At 43.7% G+C, this 18,830-nt stretch overlaps 1 protein-coding gene across 6 annotated transcripts in view; it reads left to right on the top strand.

Moving 5' to 3' along the window:
* The window catches only part of LOC119972710 (programmed cell death 6 interacting protein), a 136,282-nt gene that overhangs the window by 54,057 nt on the left and 63,395 nt on the right, over nt 1-18,830 (top strand). For 2 of the 6 annotated variants that reach the window (XM_038809865.1, XM_038809867.1), the window contains exons 5-8: nt 128-281; nt 6,578-6,678; nt 15,366-15,413; nt 17,351-17,482. In XM_038809865.1, the coding sequence (XP_038665793.1) occupies nt 128-281; nt 6,578-6,678; nt 15,366-15,413; nt 17,351-17,482 (435 nt within the window). The remainder of the gene's footprint in view (nt 1-127; nt 282-6,577; nt 6,679-15,365; nt 15,414-17,350; nt 17,483-18,830) is intronic. The other 4 variants (XM_038809868.1, XM_038809870.1, XM_038809866.1 and 1 more) reach the window with 2 other exon arrangements.

Here is an 18,830-nt window from a genome sequence, read left to right as displayed (position 1 = left end):
ACTCTTAGCTGAGTTAGGAATTTGTGACATGACTTTATTGAAGTAGCCCTAACCGTTGCAAGTTTAATCCTGTTGACAGATGCTGGAAGAAGTAATCAATGCTGTTTTCTTGTTTCCACTGCAATAGCTTGCCAGTGGAGTTTTCCAACACATCAAGGATACTGTGCTGTCAGCACTGAATCGAGAGCCCACCATGGACATTTCTCCAGATACAGTTGGAACCCTCAGTCTGATCATGTTGGCTCAGGCACAGGAGGTATTTTTCCTTAAAGCAGCAGCTGGTAAATATAACTATTTAAATGTTTTTTCCAAGTTAGTTCATTCTGAAGCTTGTACTGATGCTGAACTATCAAGGAATTACACCCATTCTTGTTAAATATCCTTTCGAGTAAGTTAATATTTTGGAAGAATTTCAAAAGCAAAAATCCAGAAACTAAAATTAAATTTTGGCCTGTGAAATGAAATACTACCATGTGCAAATCAGTTTTACTTAACCAATTATCGGTTTGCTTTCAGTGTTTGACTTTCTGGTTGTCCAAGTAAAAATGGTGCACGCTCCAAGTACTGATACTTAAGTCATTTCTTATGTAATGCCCATAGCATAATTCAGTAGATTTTGATGTGATAATGCAAATAAGTAAGAATGATGATAGCATGCTAGATTTGTTTGGGTTATCTGTTGTTCCTCACCCCACCCAACTCCTAATTCCCCCCAAACACACAAGAAATACGGCCGTGGACTCTCGTCTTAATGGCTATTGCTTTAGAATGAGTACCAAGAATGTAATGTTAACATGCTTTCTGATCTAACTCGCATCTCTCTTTATTGTTCACCTTTATTACGCTCAGGATTATGCGCACTATTATTTGATTTTTAAAAATATTTTTATTCGAGGCATTTTCGCATATATACACAAAATATCAGAAGAACAACACATCAACATGATAAACAACCACCACCCACCTGACACCAACACCACACCACGCCCTGCCTCCCCCATTTTACCTCCCTAACCCCCCCTCCAATTCTCTTCAAAGAAATCGATTAACGGTTTCCATCTCCAGGTGAACCCCTCTGCCGACTCTCGCAGAGCGAACTTGACTGTCTCCAGCCTTAGGAACTCTGCCAGGTTACTCACCTACGCTCCTTCTTTTGACAGCTCTGACTCCCACCACCCTAACAAAATCTGTCTCAGGGCTATCAGGGAGGCAAAGGCCAAAACTTCGGCCTCTTTCACCCCCTGGACTCTCGGATCTTCCAACACCCCAAATATCATCACCTCTGGACTTGGAATCACTCCCACAAGCACAGGACATATGGACTTGATTTTCTGGCCCCTCTGCGCACTGCCCACACATATCCTCTACCCCAGCAAAGAAACTCTTCACCCTCGCCATCGTCATGTTAAATTCCTTAAACTGGATGAGGCTTAACCTTGCACGCAACGAGGACGTGTTCGCCCTTTCGCTTCTGCCCACACCCTGGCCCCCACCTCCCCTCCTAGCTCCCCCTCCCATTGACGCTTAATATCCCCACCAGGGCTCCCTCACATTCTCATCAATTCCTTATAGATATCTGACACCTTCCCCTCCCCTATTTCATCCATTGACTGCACCTTGTCCTGCAACCCCAGGGTCTGCAGCCCAGTAATGGATGGCACCTCTCTCCTCACCAAATTCCTAACCTACAGGTACCTGAAGCCATTCCGCTTGATCAGCTCACACATTTCCTCCAAGTCCTCCAGCCCCGCAAATTTGCCCCCCACATAATTATTTGTGAGTTTGCACTTTCTACATGGAGCTAATTTCCTGTGTGATGCTGCATTTTTTGCCTGGAACAGCTGGCCCGCTAAACAGGCGTTTTATTCCCCCCACAATTCACTGCTGAAACTTCCAAGCCTCTGCGTTTTGTAGATTGACAATCAAGATATTATAGTGTTAATGTATTTTACGGACAGTGCATGCAAAGCTGGCATAGCAATATATTTCATTCGCCTTGCTGGTTCAAAGAACAATCTGATATTAAAATCTAAACATCTTAAATAATTATGGTGGAAATGTTTGTGGTAAGGAATTTAATGAATAAAATCTGAACCATAATACAGTTTTAACTTCTAATTTTAACATGTCACTGTTCTGCATTGCAAAAACAAACTTTCAACCACAATTAAATTGGTTTCTTCCATATAACAATAGCATTTCTAACAAAATACTGTGACAATGAGAGCGATGGGGAATGATGACAGAAGGCAGAGTCAAAGTGATACATGTTGTGGCCTTTGAAGATGATGAAGAGGTGCAAGGTGCATTTAGGTAGAGAAATGCACAGTGTCAGGGCACTATGAATGAAATTCTATCACTGATCATGAAGTTGGGGAGGGGAATAAAGGAAATGCAGCTCGTCAGGTTTAGACGGTTGAAGTGACATACTCGTGATTTGAGCTGAGAGTTGCTGAGGTAGGATGCTGTAACCATTCCCAACAACTTGATGGCATGTGCGAATTTGGAAATGGACACGCTTGTGAATCGGTGGATCTCAGTAAGGAGAGGATGATGGAATGTAACCTGTGGGGTTTTAAATAAATTGGCATTTACAGGAGACAGGGAGCTGGTGAAGAATTTTCAGTGTTGGATAGCAGAGTTCTTTTGTTACAAAGACACTTTAACTTCAGGAATTAATTGCTGACTACTTATGACTTCAGGCAAGGAAGTAAATTCATTTCACCAAGCTTTCTAGTCTCAGTCGTTTAAAAGCAAGTACTTGAAAGATGTTGCCTGACTTGCTGAGTATTTCCAGCATTTTCTGATTTTAGTTCAGATTTCTAGCATGTGCTGTATTCTGCCTTTGTTTTACTTAAAAGTATTTTATTTTAAGAAGAGTGATCGGGCTGGATTTTATGGACTGTGACTGGGTATTGTTTCAATGGGCATAAATGTCAGCTGGCTAACCCATCACCTTGACATGCGCTCTCAAGCTGACCCCATGTTAACTAGATGGGCGGTTGCCTGCCATATTTAAATTAATAATTAAAGGTCAATTGGGCTTCTTACTATTAACTAGACCGACTTGATGCCCGCATCATAATATATGGGTGGGAGCGGAAAGGCCATTTTTTTTTTCCTAGATGAGGAATGGCAAGAAGGCTCCCTACCAAAATGTCACCACTACCCTCACCCCTGCCTTGCCACCTGTCCTCCAACACCTGCCCCCACCCCCCATGTCCCTCAATTCTTGGATCCCTCCCTGGCCGAACACCTGGAATTACCTTTGTGACATTCTCCTTCATGCTCTTTCCTTAATTCCTGAAAGCACTCGCAGATGACTCCTGTTCCTGCCAGGGCTGCTAATCGGATTGGCCTGCAGCTCTCTAGAGTGGCACTTTGTCCCATTGAGAGGCAGAAGTCCTATTCTGTGCTAGTTTAGCCTGCCCCTGGGATGTTATGGCTGCAAGCCTCTTGCTGCAATGTCGACTTTTGTCTGACATTTCTTCAAATGCAATCTTTTCTTCCTACTGCCCTATACATTAGTTGCTCATCCTTTGAGCATGGTTATGAAATATGCTGTTCTGTGCAAAAGTGATGAGTTAAATGAGACAGGTCATTGGAAATTGTTTTGATTTGGTCTGATTCTGACCGTGGAGGCATATTTTGTTTGTGAATAAAGTTGAAAGACTGGAGCCCGTGGTACTAGAACGACCAGTGCTAAATTGCTTTTAAAACAAAAATGGCAATAATGAAGTTGTCAAATTTGAAGATTGTGAGATAGAAATTTTGAGATCCTCAATTGAAATAGGAGGCTTAGTCAAAGTTTATACTTCAATACACTGAAGTTAAAAGGTGGGAAAATGTGCGGAAAATACATTTGGGGATTATAAGGAATAATATGATGCGCATATTGTTACTGTTTAGAAAATAGAAACCAGAAGGATTCTAACAGCAGTAAGTTGGAACCTGGGGGTGAAAGAGGAATCGCCTGTTCCATGTGTTTTCATGAATCCTGTTCTGGGCTCCAAGAAGTGGTTGAATAGCCCATTGTTTTTTTTTTAACAAACATTTTATTGAGGTATTTTTGGTATAGTAACAACAACAAAATAAGCAATATACATGAAACCATAAACATAGTACAAAAGCCTTTCGTACAGGTCCCACCCTTAATGACTCCCTACTCTAATCTAAACTATCCTCCCCGGTCCGCTGACGATTAATTGTCCACAAAGAAGTGGATGGTTGCCACCTCCGGGTGAGCCCTAACAGTGACCCTCTCAAGGCGAACTTGATTTTCACCAAATGGAGAAAGCTAGCCGTGTCCGATAGCCAGGTCTCTGACTTCGGGGGCTTTGAGTCCCTCCATGCTAATAGTATCCATCCCCGGGCTATCAGGGAAGCAAAGGCCAGAACATCTGCCTCTTTCTCCTCCTGGATTCCCGGGTCTTCTGACACCCTGAAAATCGCCATCACTGGACTCAGCGCCACCCTTATTTTTAACACCGTGGACATGATGTCTGCAAACCCCTGCCAAAATCCCCTAAACTTTGGACCTGTCCAAAACATGTGGATATGGTTCGCCGGTCCTCCCGCACATTTTGCGCACCTGTCCTCCACCCCAAAGAATCTGCTCATCCGGACCACTGTCATGTGAGCCGGGTGAACAACAATTCAGGCTGAGCTTGGCACATGTTGTGGATGTGTTGACTCTACTCAACGCGTCTGCCCGTAGACCATCTATCTCACCTCCCAGCTCCTCCTCCCACTTGTGCTTCAGCTCCTTGGTCTGCGTCTCCTCCGACCCCATAAACTCCTTATAAATGTCCGAGATGCTCTCTTCTCCTACCCACCCTCTGGAACCTACCCTGTCCTGAATCCCCCTTAGCGGTAGGAGCGGGAAGGTTGACACCTGTTTACGAAGGAAGTCCCGCACCTGCAGATACCTAAATTTGTTTCTCCTCGCCGACCCAAACGTTTCCTCCAATGCCCTCATACTCAGAAAGCTCCCCTCTGTGAACCTTTCCCCCATCCTCTCAATCCCCGCTCTCAGCCATAACTGAAACACCACGTCTATACTCCCTGGGGTAAAGATTCACAGATTGAATAGCCCGTTGTTGAGAACAATATTCTCCTTCTGTGTTGAGTTTGTGTTGATTGCTAATGCAATAATGCAAGTCTGTATTCAAGAGGCATTGGGTGGGGGGTACCTTTGTACTGTTGGATAGTGGGCTAGGACACCATGGGTAAAGGATGATCTGTTTTGTGCTGCTTGTCCCCATACCAAGTCTTTAGAAGCTTCAGGCTGTCTTCTAAATCAGGAATAACAGTGACTCGACAAGACTGCACATCCTTCCAACTGAATGTTATTTGAAGGCTGGAAGTAGGGTTATGAGAGTGAAAAAAAAACGAATTGTGGAATTATTTTATTACTTTAGTGGGAAAGGAGATCTGATTGGGTAGGTGGTGGTATGTCACCAGAAACCCAGGGTAATGCTCTGAGGTCCTGGGTTCGAATCCCATCATGGCAGTTGGTGAAATTTGAATTCAATAAAATGAAATTGGAATTCAAGACTAATGATGATCACAAAACCACTCAGTTGCCATAGAATCCATAGAAGCCCTACAGTGCAGAAGGAGGCTATTTGACCCATCGGCCCCACATCCCCGTAAAATGCTTACATACTCCACCCAAGGCCAGAATTGAACCCGGGCCCCTGGTGCTGTGAGGCAGCCGTGCTAAATACTATGCCACTGTGCCGGCCTAATAATAAGTAACACAAAGATGCATAATGCTAATTTTTTTTCAGGGCTTGAAGGGTGCAGTTTAACAAGATTTGGATGCTTCATGCAGCCCTAGGGCCACAAATTGGCCAACCCTGTGTTGCATCTTGAGAATGATCTTTTTCTTGCATTCTCTGCCTGAAGGCAGATCTGACCCACAGCGCCACGGCACTCACCACGGATAGGGCAAGAAGGCAGGTCCCAAATCTGTCCCAGCCAGAAAAAGGGTCAAACTCTGCTGTTGTCATCTGTCTGGTCCACAACAGCTGTCCAGCCAACTGTACACCAGGAGTCAGAGTTGCGATGGCAGCACAATTTTTTTACAAGCATATGGCATCCTGGTGTTATGGATTATGATGGTAGAAGCTCTGATTTCTTTCCATCCCATGGCTGATCAGGAATCTCTCCTCATACCTTTAGCCATGGGCATATTTTGGAAGGAGTGATACTCTGCCTGTCTGGCACATTATGAATGCACTTCCTTGGCCAAGTTCCGGGGTAAGCTTGAATCTGGAACCTCAGAGTAAGGCGGGGATGCTACCCACTGCTCCACAAGTTCACCTCATCCTGAAAACGGTTGGCTTTATTTAATTATTCCCTTGGATTACTTTTGTAATCGACTTAATCGAGTCGTAATGGAACAGATTTTAGTTTCAATTTTGTCTTCCTGGAACTAATGGACTTGCCGGTTTCGATTGCTTTTAGGAGTATCCATTTAGATTATATTGGGTGTATAAAGGGAGAAAGTTGTGATGGGAATTTGAAGCAGTTGATTCTAGCTTATATCGTTGTTAACAACTCTGTCTTGCAGATAAAATGAAGGATGCAATAATAGCTAAACTTGCTAATCAAGCTGCAGATTACTATGGAGATGCCTTCAAACAGTGCCAGTATAAGGAAAATTTACCCAAGGTAAGTTCCAAGTATTTGCAGTGGTGCTTCGCATTTGATTTGTAAACAAAAAAATTAGTGGGATCAGTTAATGAAGATTTGTACGCAGAATTAAACTGAGCTAAACCTGGTCCAAAGACTTGATATAAACTTTAATCTTTCCTAGTTCCATAGTTTTGTTATGTGTGAAGACAAATAATAATTTATTTGAAATTCACTATTAAATGGTATGAAAAGCAATGTTAAAAATTGCTTTTTAAGACCTTTGGCGAATTTTACTTTCATAGTAAAAATTTTCTGAGGTCTAAACCCTATCAAAAAAATAATTTCAGAATTGCGTTTTCATTTTTAGCTGTGGTTTTGAACTTTGGAGACGACATTTGAAAAAATTCTCATGGAAAATGTGTAAATCCAATACAATATACATAGCACCAATCTCTCAAATTGAATGTCATGAATAGAGACTATTTATCTCAACTTTTAATTGTGCCATTGCAAGTGGTAAGACAATTAATGTAACACCTTAACTAAGCGTCTTTCTCGATTTTGATCAGTGAATAAAATAAATGTTTACTTTCCTACTGGCTATTACTGTATGTAGAGCTGATATTATAACACCTATTCTTGCAGACAAGGTGCCATGCAAAAGCTTTGGTTTTCCTGGTATTTCTTTACATAATGTGCTGTAACTTTCCAGCCTCCTAGTGTGGGGGTGGGAGTGCAGGAGTACTGCAAAGATGCAGTGGGGAATCCCTCTCGGAAATCACAGTTAAGGGTTTGCGAGGCAGTTGCCCAGAAGCACAAAATTCCTCTCGCCAATTGCCCTGCACCGGGAACCACCTGAGATTGCGATTAAATCGCTAACTTTGGATCCCACCACCCCATTCCCTGAAGGTCCATTTCCACCCCACAGGCCTGACCTTTTGTACCTTGCGGTAGAGAACCCCATGGTGGATTTCTCCACTTGTACATCAAGGTAAGGGAGTTCATTTGACTGTTCCATTTCGAAGGTGAACTTGGACCCCATAAAGACGTGCAAAAAAAATTAGTATGTGCTGTAATGGATTTAAATCAGCCAAGGTTTACCAAGCTGATTCCTGCACTGACGGGACTCATGAGGAGAGACTAGACCAGTTAGGATTATATTCATTGGAGTTCAGAAGAGTGAGACGGAATCTCATTGAAACATATAAAATTCTAACAGGATTAGACTGGGTAGATTCAGAAAGAATGTTCCCGATGGTGGGGGAGTCCAGAATAGGGTCATAGTATGAGGATAAGGGGTAAACCTTTTAGGTCTGAGGTGAGGAGAAATTTCTTCACCCAGAGTGGTGAATCTATGGAATGCACTATCACAAAAAGTAGTTGAGGCCAAGGCATATTGTAATTTCAAGAAGAGAATAGTTATAGCTTTTGGGGCTAAAGGGATCAAGGGATATGAGGGCGAAGGCGGGATCAAGGTATTGAACTTAATGATCAGCCATGATAATGAATGACAGAGCGGGCTTGAAGGGCTGAATGGCCTCCTGTTTCTATTTTCTATGTATGCTTCTATGGATTGTACAAAATAGCATGTTCCTTCCGCTGTTCGCAGTGGGCAAGTTACAGACCGTACTCAACCTGTCTGTGCTTGCAAAGCATGTAATGGTCTCCAACATGAGATGTGATTCTGCGAAGCATTGAATAAATATCCTCAGTGTGCTAAAAAGCACTGACAGACAATTTGATTGTTGGGCTTGCAGTGTGGCACATTTGCATGTACTGGAAACTACATATTAATGCACAGAATAAAAGCAAATTATTGTGGATGCTGCAATCTGTAACAAAAACAGAATACTGATCAATCTCAGCAGGTTTGACAGCATCTGTGGAGAGAAAAGGGAGCTAGCGTTTGAGGCTGGATGACTCTTTGTCAGTCTTGTCAAAGAGTCTTCCAGACTTGAAACGTTAGCTTAATGTTCTTTGTAGACAGAAAAAACATGTATGCACACATTCCACTTGTTTGAGCTGAACAAAATAAGTGACAGCCATTTGTTGGTTCACTACTGAGAGCAATGCCCTGACCAGTCAAGTTACCTGGTTTTCATTGTTCGCTGCAGTCACCATTAACTGGTGCATTCTGCATGGCAGTCATTACCGATCAGCATACTCTTCTTGTACAGTATGAAGTTGTGTTTCCCCTGACATTGGTATTTTTATGATTGTCATGATAAGTGCAAGACAAAACACTTTGACAAAATGTCTTTTTTGAGCAATTAAAAAAAAACTTCAGCCCTTCTATCGTTTCAACCATAACTCCTTACATTATAGTATTGTCCACTCTTTTAACCTGTCTATTTCTGTTTGCAGCCTCTGTGTCCTCCTCATAGCTTAACTTTTCACCTGGCTTTACATAACCTGCAAACTTGTTCCGTCTCATCTCAATCATTAATATAGATTGTAAATAGCTGAGGCCCCGGTACTGATCCCTGTGGTACTCTGCTATTCACTACCCGGCCACTGCTTCCAATCCTCTATCTATACTGATATATTGCCTCCAACTGCATGCATACTTTGCTCACCTATTAACCTTTTGTGTGGCACTTTATCAAAAGCCTTTTGGAAGTCCAGGTATACAATATCAACTGGTTTCCTTTTATCTATCTTATTACATCCTCAAAAAACTAGAATAAATTTGGTGAACAGTATTTCCCTTTAGTAAAACCGTGTTGACTTGTTCAAAACTATGCTTTTATAAGTGCAGTGTTTGCACTTAATAACAATTGCCAGCATTTTCTCAACAACTGATGTTAGGTTAACTGGCCTGTCATTCCCTGTTTTCTTTCTACTTCCTTGAAAATTAGAGTAACACTTGCCAACTTGCGATCTGATGGGACTGTTCCCAAATCCAACCTTGCAGCCCCCTCAGACAGACTGCCTGAATTGGGTGCAAAATTGCACCTATTGGCTGGCTGTTTTGAAACAAAGCATTTGTGACCATCTTGATGCAGCCATGTGCTGTAGACTGGGAAATTGCACAGACATTTCCAGAGGATTCCTGGAATGTTTCTGCAGCATAGAAATTCACCTGCACTGACCTTCACCGCCACAGGCAAAAGGGCCACAAGGTCTCATTGAACACGAACAAAGAAAATTACAGCACAGGAACAGGCCCTTCGGCCCTCCCAGCCTGCGCCGACTCAGATTCTCCTCCGTCATGGCACATAGCTCAATGAGTGCTGCTCTGACGTTTGCAGGAAGCAGAGGTTCTTAAGTTTGGCACTTTCTGGATGGTAGCCTCTTTTGTGCATGAGAGACATGCTGCTCTGTGCTCATCTTATCTGTGTTGCTGCACCTATCTCAAAACTTTTGTGAATGCGCATTATGGAACAGACTCTCAAATTATCGTATAAAAATCTCCTTTCTTGTACTGTACCAAGTTACCACAAAGGTATCAACTCGCAGCTTGGACCTAAATACAACCCATTAAGAGGCAACGTGATCAATTTCCCTCTTGGTGGATTCCAATGTCCTCAGCCCTGGACACTGCTTATTGTTACTGCAGGTTATCACTCCAGAAGTTCCTTTGTCTGTTTATCTTCTACAGATTCTGCTGGCACTGACCATGCTTCCAACCACATAGTCACAAGCACCAAAAATATTATTGTCTTTTTGGTCATTAATGCTCAAGGAATTATGACCCTCTCTCATGGGTTTTAGTTCTCGCAGGAACACTGCACAGGGGTCTCTGTTCAATCACGGTCTGTTCAAGGCCCGGAACAGCCACTGTCCAATCAACTCCTGTGCCTGTTTTTCACTACAATCTCCTTGCAGCTTTGCTGTTCCCACAGTGTTTAGCCTGATACAAAGTTATCTCTTTTAACCATCATGCTTTGCTGGTGTCTTTAAGAATACCCATCAGGCCACAATGTCCCCTTTCAGCCTTGTGACCTGGTGCCCCTCTGGGTGCTGTAGCTCCGTTTCTAGTGGCTGCAGCTCCCTTCCTCTCTATTGCCTTTCATTGGAGGAGGTCTCAAAACAGAAGTGAATGAGACCCATTGTAAATTGTTGCACTCGCTTATCAAGCCTCTCATTCCTTTATTCATATACATAAGCTACAAGTTAGAGCAGGAACTCAGTTTGACTCTGATGTACTCACCCATTTTTGCCAGCCTTCAGATTTCAAATACTGCAGTTGGTATTCTCTTGCTCTATACTGCCACATCACCTCTTGCAACGGCTGCCAGCTGCAGCCATAACTTTAAAAAAAAAAAAATTTTTTTTAAATAATTTTTATTGAGAAATTTTGATTTTATACAACAATAACGCACCTTAGTAAAATACCGAAAATAACAATAATATTAACAATCATATACATTCGCCCCATCCCCATGAACAACCCAGCGTTTTAACAACAACGCAAATTAACACACTATAAAGTTACCGAATAAACACTACAATAATGCCCCCCCCCCCATTGCTGCTGCCATTGACCCAGTTACCTATCTCTGAGCCAGGAAGTCCAGAAAAGGCTGCCATCGTTTATAGAACCCTTGTATTGATCCTCTCAGGGCAAATTTGACCTTTTCCAATTTTATAAATCCCGCCATGTCACTGATCCAGGTCTCCACGCTTGGGGGCCTTGCATCCTTCCATTGTAACAGAATCCTTCGACGGGCTACTAGGGACGCAAAGGCCAGGACACCGGCCTCTTTCGCCTCCTGCACTCCCGGCTCCACCCCAACCCCAAAAATCACGAGTCCCCACCCTGGTTTGACCCTGGATCCAACCACCCTCGACACCGTCCCCGCCACCCCCTTCCAGAATTCTTCCAGCGCTGGGCATGCCCAGAACATATGGGCGTGGTTCGCAGGACTCCCCGAACATCTGGTGCACCTGTCCTCACCCCCGAAGAACCTACTCATCCTAGTCCCGGACATATGGGCCCGGTGCAGCACCTTAAATTGGATTAGACTAAGCCTCGCACATGAGGAGGAAGAGTTGACTCTCTCCAAGGCCTCCGCCCAAGTCCCGTCCTCTATCTGCTCCCCGAGTTCCTCCTCCCATTTAGCCTTCAGCTCCTCCACTGACGACTCCTCCACCTCCTGCATTACCTTATAGATGTCAGACACCTTCCCCTCTCCTACCCACGCCCCCGAAAGCACTCTGTCCATCGTCCCCTGCGAGGGCAGCAAAGGGAATCCCTCTACCTGTCGCCTAGCAAACGCCTTTACCTGCAGGTATCTGAACATGTTCCCCTGGGGAAGGCCAAATTTATCTTCCAGTTCCCCCAGGCCCGCAAACCTCCCGCCAATAAACAGGTCCCTCAATTTGCTGATGCCCGCCCTTTGCCATCCCCTGAATCCCCCATCCGTGTTCCCCGGGATGAACCGATGGTTGCCACCCAGTGGAGCCTCCATCGAGCCCCCTGTTTCCCCCCCGATGCCGTCTCCACTGTCCCCAGATTCTTAGGGTCGCCGCCACCACCGGGCTCGTGGTAACCCTCTTGGGGGAGAGCGGCAACGGTGCCGTTACCATGGCACCCAGGCTCGTACCTCTACATGACACCATCTCCATTCTTTTCCACGCCGCCCCTCCCCCCTCCATCACCCATTTACGCGCCATTGACACATTGGCTGCCCAATAGTACCCCAGAAGGTTGGGCAGCGCCAGCCCGCCCCTATCCCTTCCTCGCTCCAGGAACACCCTCCTCACTCTCGGAGTCCCATGTGCCCACAAAAAGCTCAGAATACTGCCGGTCACTCTCCTAAAGAAGGTCCTGGGGATAAATATGGGCAGGCACTGAAAAAGGAACAAGAACCTCGGAAGCACTGTCATTTTGACGGACTGCACCCTCCCCGCCAACGACAATGGCAGCATGTCCCACCTCCTGAACTCCTCCTCCATCTGATCTACCAGTCTGGTAAAGTTATGCTTGTGGAGAGTCCCCCAGTCCCTGGCCACTTGCACCCCCAGGTACCTAAAGCTCTCCCCTGCCCGCCTAAGCGGGAGCCTACCAATTCCTTCCTCCTGGTCTCCAGGGTGCACCACAAACACCTCGCTCTTGCCTAAGTTTAATTTATAACCTGAGAAGGTCCCAAACTCGGCTAGTAACTCCATCACTCCTGGCATCCCTCCCACCGGGTCCGCCACATACAGTAACAGGTCGTCGGCATACAACGACACCCTATGTTCCTCTCCACCTCGCACCAAGCCTCTCCACCTCTCTGAATCTCTCAATGCCATCGCCAGCGGCTCGATTGCCAGTGCAAACAACAAGGGGGACAAGGGGCAACCCTGCCTGGTCCCTCGGTAAAGCCGGAAGTACTCCGACCTCCTCCTATTCGTGGCCACGCACGCCATCGGGGCTGCAGCCATAACTGACCTTCAGCTGAGCTTCTGCCGCCTCCTGCGCTGCTCACAGAACTGAATTACTCATGAAATTGCTGTTAATTGCTTGTTTAACAGGCTCAGTTGCCTGCACACTGTTTTAAAAAAACTTGGTTTCCACACACTAGCTAGCCAATTCCAAGAATATCCCAAAGTGGCTGAGATGTTGTGCTTTCATCCTGATGCTATTTACTGGCGTTATGCATCATTGTGTGAGGAATATAAGACCACCTAAAAAGGGCCGCACGTTAGCACAGTGGTTAGCACCGATGCTTCACAACTCCAGCATCCCACGTTTGATTCCCAACATTGGGTCACTGACTGTGCAAAGTCTGCACATTCTCCCCGTGTTTGCGTGGGTTTCCTCCGGGTGCTCTGGTTTACTCCCACAGTCCAAAGATGTGCAGGTTAGGTGGATTGGCCATGCTAAATTTCCCTTAGTGTCCAAAAAAGGTTAGGTGGGGTTGCGGGGATAGGGTGGAAGTGTGGGCTTGGGTAGGGTGCTTTTTCCAAGGGCCGGTGCAGTCTCGATGGGCCCTATTGGCCTCCTGCACTGTAAACACTATGAAATTGTCATATTTCAGATTTTTTAGCAGTAATGTTATTAAAATCTGGGTTAAGATGCATACAGACAGTATTAACTAAAGGCTTTTTAGATCCTTGGTTCATGATGCTAGTTGAACATCTCGATATTTGCCTTTAAAAAGTAATTTTTGATCGACTTAAATTTAATCATCAGCTCATTAGACTTCCATAAAATGGATCTTGCATAATTGTTGTATGTTTTCACCAAATTAGTTGCAGTTCATTTGGAAAGTAATTTCTTTTCTTTGAGTTCAATTTAGTTTTTTTTTAACTAAACATTTAATTGATGTTTATGTAATGAAATAGCTTAGTCTACTCAGTTGCTCACATGTAGAAAATAGGAAAAGTTCTTCAATTTAGCAATTCCGGTGCAAAGCCTCTTATGAGGGAGTGGATTGCACATACTGAGTAGATGTCAGTATGCCTAATACTCGGCTTGTTCAATGTTTCAGTAATATTGATAGGTAGCAAATTGTGGGGTGGCAGAAAGCTAGAAGCTCTGTGCCAGGAGTGCTAAACAGTGAGATTTACCCCATAATGTTTAAGCTAAAATTGTACCAACTCAGAGGAACTAGTTACAAGGCCTGTACATCACTGAGTGATGTGCTTGAAGGTTCATGAATGAAGAATACAATGTTTTTGACAAAACAACTAAATTATAATTGAGTTTTGCTTCTCTCAGCCCCATTTCCCGGCAAAGCCTTGACCATAGATTTCCTCATTGACTATGTTAAAATGCAAAACTCAGCATTTCCCTAATGCAAATTTTGCATGGGGAATGTTACTTAATTTGTTTGTGAATTGTTTGATACTTAATCCTATTTCCTTTGGAAGGCATAGGAATTATTTTGCTGTTTCATGTCTCTGTACTTGTCACAGCTGTATTGCTTTAAAAAATTTGCAAAATATGTGTGGGTTGAATCTATACCCTTTATTCTTTGTTGGATGTTGATACATCATAGAAAGCGTTTCTGGGAAATACATTTTTCATTCTGTGAATTTCTTAAGTGTTCAATGCATTTTTGCTTCCTTTAAGCAATAATTATTTATCCCTTCCTTATTATTTTTTTACACCTTCAACTGATAAATTGGTAGTGGTGATGCATATAAAAACTGAATATAATGTTCAAGAAACCATGCTTGTTCAGCCAATAGCTGTTGCATTTTCTTTTTTTTTAAATTTAGAGTACCCAATTCATTTTTTTCCAATTAAGGGACAATTTAGCGTGGCCAATCCACCTACCCTCCACATCTTTCGGTTGTTGGGGGGGAAATTCGCGCAAACATGGGGAGAATGTGCAAACTCCTCCCGGACAGTGACCCAGAGCCAGGATCGAACCCGGTACCTTGGCGCTGTGAGGCAACAGTGCTAACCACTGTGCTACTGTGCTGCCCTAGCTGTTCCATTTTCAATTCTTCACAGTCGTTGTTAAGCATGGTGGCTTTGCTACTTGTGCGTGAACTGAATGTAACTAAAATGAAACTAAATCAAAACTACGTAGCTCCGGTAAATCTAGTAACTTGCAGATGTACATTCTTTTATCATTGAATGTGGTGAGAAATGAAATGAAATGATGAGAAATGAAACTTGAATCTTAAAATTTAATCCTCAGGAGTCAGCTGGGCTTTTTAGTTAACTCGTCCACAACCTGCAATGTTCTTAAGTGTTCTGTAAAGTAAAAAATGAAAACTGGATATTTCTGATTTCTGCCACCTTTGTTCTGTTAACTTTCACATTGCTATTTGTCTTGCAGACTAACCACCCCCCTCTCCAGTATGATCCACTTGATCCTTGGGTTCAGGTGTCCACCTTTCTGTCCTCTTTCTACCTTTCTCTCCAATTTAGTGTGGACACTGCAACTTATTGTAGTATCTACAACAGAACTCCACATGTTCACAGTTATTACAGAATGCTGTTCAATGCTGTCTGGGCTATATTTGATTATTCTATGAACTTTAGTACACCAACACCAGATTCTGACTGCACTTGAGCAATGGAGTTGCAATTTTCAGGCAAGATTAATGATATATTTGAAGAGTAACGGGAAATAGAAATGTATCTGTAAATAGGCAGTTAGATATTTAATGTGTTGAAGCCGTAATTTACAGCAGTTCAACAATCAGTCTGTGGACAGGTTGCTCAGAGTTAGCACAGTGCCCCTAAATTGTCGGAGCAAAATCCACTGAAAACTGATGAATTTGTATCTTTATTTTCTGGCTATAGATGCCTTTTGTAAAATTGGTTCAGACAATCGATTTATGATACAAAATACAAAGATTAACATTTTGTTAAAGTTAGCTGTGTTAAATTATAATGTTCACCGTTGTCAGGTTAGATAATTATCTTCTGAAGCAAGAGTTTATTGTGTCATGAGGGCAGAGTAGAATTCTCCTAATAATGGATCTGAAAGTGATTATTGGCACAAAATGATGGTGGAGCAGTGCTGGGGTCTGAAAAACAAGCATTATTTAAGTTGCTGTTGAATAATTGGCCAATGCTGTGAATTTGACAGCCTGCTGTTGGAAGAGATCAACATTTTCATCCTGCTTATACTGATTGGCTGCAAGGATCCAGTTCAAATGCTAGGTTACCTTAAACCTAGTTTTATAGTGGGCATAGAACTAGAGGCAATGTCAAGTTGTTTATGGACTCGCCATAATTAGATCAGATCAGACATTATCTTGTTGAATATCAGATCAGGCTTGAGGGGCCAAATGGCCAACTCCTTTTATTTATGATTGTAATGCCTCCCTTTCCTATTAGTTTACAGATAATGTTAAGTGTAATAAAAATACACCTGTGTGCAATATTGAAAAAGGTGAACCAACAGCTCAGGATATCTTGAATACATTTGTTAAAATTGTCTGTGTCAGCTCAAGTGGATGGTCCTGTGGTTAGAAGCTATGGTGAATTGGTAATCTGATATATCTATTGCCCCAAATGACTGGCAGCAGAATACTGTAACCTTAACTGAGGAACTTGTTTAAATAGAAAATAATTCCACTACTAGTGGCATGCACTGGCTTGGATTGGGTATTGGGAGTATCTAGATGGGAATTAATTGTGGTGCTTGTAAGTTGCATGCAAGCCAATTTAACTTCAGTTCTGAAAGCAAATGGGTCAATTGTAAAATTGAATGTAAAATGTTCTTGGACAGTTGAGTTTTCAATATCAAATTCCACAGATACTTTGACTTAGCTTTTGCATTAACTATTCCCAAATATACTTGCCCCCTTTAGACCTCACGATATGTCTACCTGAATTTCAGCTGAGAGGAATACTTTTTCCCAGCTTCCATCCTATTACATATTTCTTTGGATGGTCTTGGGCCAAATTCCTGTGCTGCTGCTAATCCAGTATAATGAAGGATTGGACAATTTAGTTGGAGAGTGAAGTAATTACAGATTTTCAATTACATTTAATATGCATTTAATATGCATTTAATACATGTCGAGGTTGGATTTTATTTTGATTTTTGCAAGTGACTCATTTGTTGCCAGAATATTAAGAAGTGTGCTTTTAGTATCGAGTTTATTTTTAAAGGCTATAACTGCTTTCCTCTTTCAAAATTCAAGCCATTCATAGTCACCTGATTGCCCAACTTACATTTCAAATTATTTAACCCACCTGACTTTCTAAAAACCATTAATGTGATTCTAATTTCCTCTCTTTTCTCCTTCTCTTTCCTGATTCCCTTGTTGTTTGTGGTTGTTTGTGGTTGGACTTTCCCCTGGTCAGTATTTTTATTTCCAGGAAGTGCTGCCTGTTCTAGCTGCAAAACATTGCATGATGCAGGCCAACGCAGAGTATCATCAGTCAATTCTGGCGAAACAACAGAAGAAGTTTGGTGAGGAGATTGGCAGACTGCAGGTAAGCCTTCTATAAACAACGCCGATGCATTTTGCGCTTTATAAAGTAAGATTTTTTTCAGGACATTTTCATTTTATATACAAAACATAACATTACATTCATCCACATACATTTCTCACTAAACACCCCCTCCACCCCCCACTGACATCTACCAATTCTTAAAGAAGGAAGTGAACAGCTTCTGCCTTGAGTAGAACCCCTCCTCCGGCCCCCTAATGAGAAACTTGTGTAAGAGTTCCACCAGGTCACTCACCCACCCTGCAGCCCTTGCCGGTTCCGGAGCTCGCTATCCTCACACGATCCTCCGGGCTATCAGGGAGGCGAAGGCCGATCTTGGCCCTCACTCCTTTTTTTTTAAAATAATTTTTATTGAGAAATTTTGATTTTATACAACAATAACGCACCTTAGTAAAATACCGAGTGTTGATCCTCTCAGGGCAAATTTGACCTTTTCCAATTTTATAAATCCCGCCATGTCACTGATCCAGGTCTCCACGCTTGGGGGCCTCGCATCCTTCCACTGTAGCAGAATCCTTCGACGGGCTACTAGGGACGCAAAGGCCAGGACCCCGACCTCTTTCGCCTCCTGCACTCCCGGCTCCACCCCAACCCCAAAAATCGCGAGTCCCCACCCTGGTTTGACCCTGGATCCAACCACCCTCGACACCGTCCCCGCCACCCCCTTCCAGAATTCTTCCAGTGCTGGGCATGCCCAGAACATATGGGCGTGGTTCGCAGGACTCCCCGAACATCTGGTGCACCTGTCCTCACCCCCGAAGAACCTACTCATCCTAGTCCCGGACATGTGGGCCCGGTGCAGCACCTTAAATTGGATGAGACTAAGCCTCGCACATGAGGAGGAAGAGTTGACTCTCTCCAAGGCCTCCGCCCAAGTCCCGTCCTCTATCTGCTCCCCGAGTTCCTCCTCCCATTTAGCCTTCAGCTCCTCCACTGACGACTCCTCCACCTCCTTCATTACCTTATAGATGTCAGACACCTTCCCCTCTCCTACCCACACCCCCGAAAGCACTCTGTCCATCGTCCCCTGCGAGGGCAGCAAAGGGAATCCCTCTACCTGTCGCCTAGCAAACGCCTTTACCTGCAGGTATCTGAACATGTTCCCCTGGGGAAGGCCAAATTTATCTTCCAGTTCTCCCAGGCCCGCAAATCTCCCGCCAATAAACAGGTCCCTCAATTTGCTGATGCCCGCCCTTTGCCATCCCCTGAATCCCCCATCCGTGTTCCCCGGGATGAACCGATGGTTGCCACCCAGTGGAGCCTCCATCGAGCCCCCTGTTTCCTCCCGATGCCATCTCCACTGTCCCCAGATTCTTAGGGTCGCCGCCAC

Source organism: Scyliorhinus canicula, chromosome 10, assembly GCF_902713615.1.
Source record: "Scyliorhinus canicula chromosome 10, sScyCan1.1, whole genome shotgun sequence".
Taxonomy (NCBI): Eukaryota; Metazoa; Chordata; class Chondrichthyes; order Carcharhiniformes; family Scyliorhinidae; genus Scyliorhinus; species Scyliorhinus canicula.
This window is presented reverse-complemented; position numbering and strand designations above follow the sequence as displayed.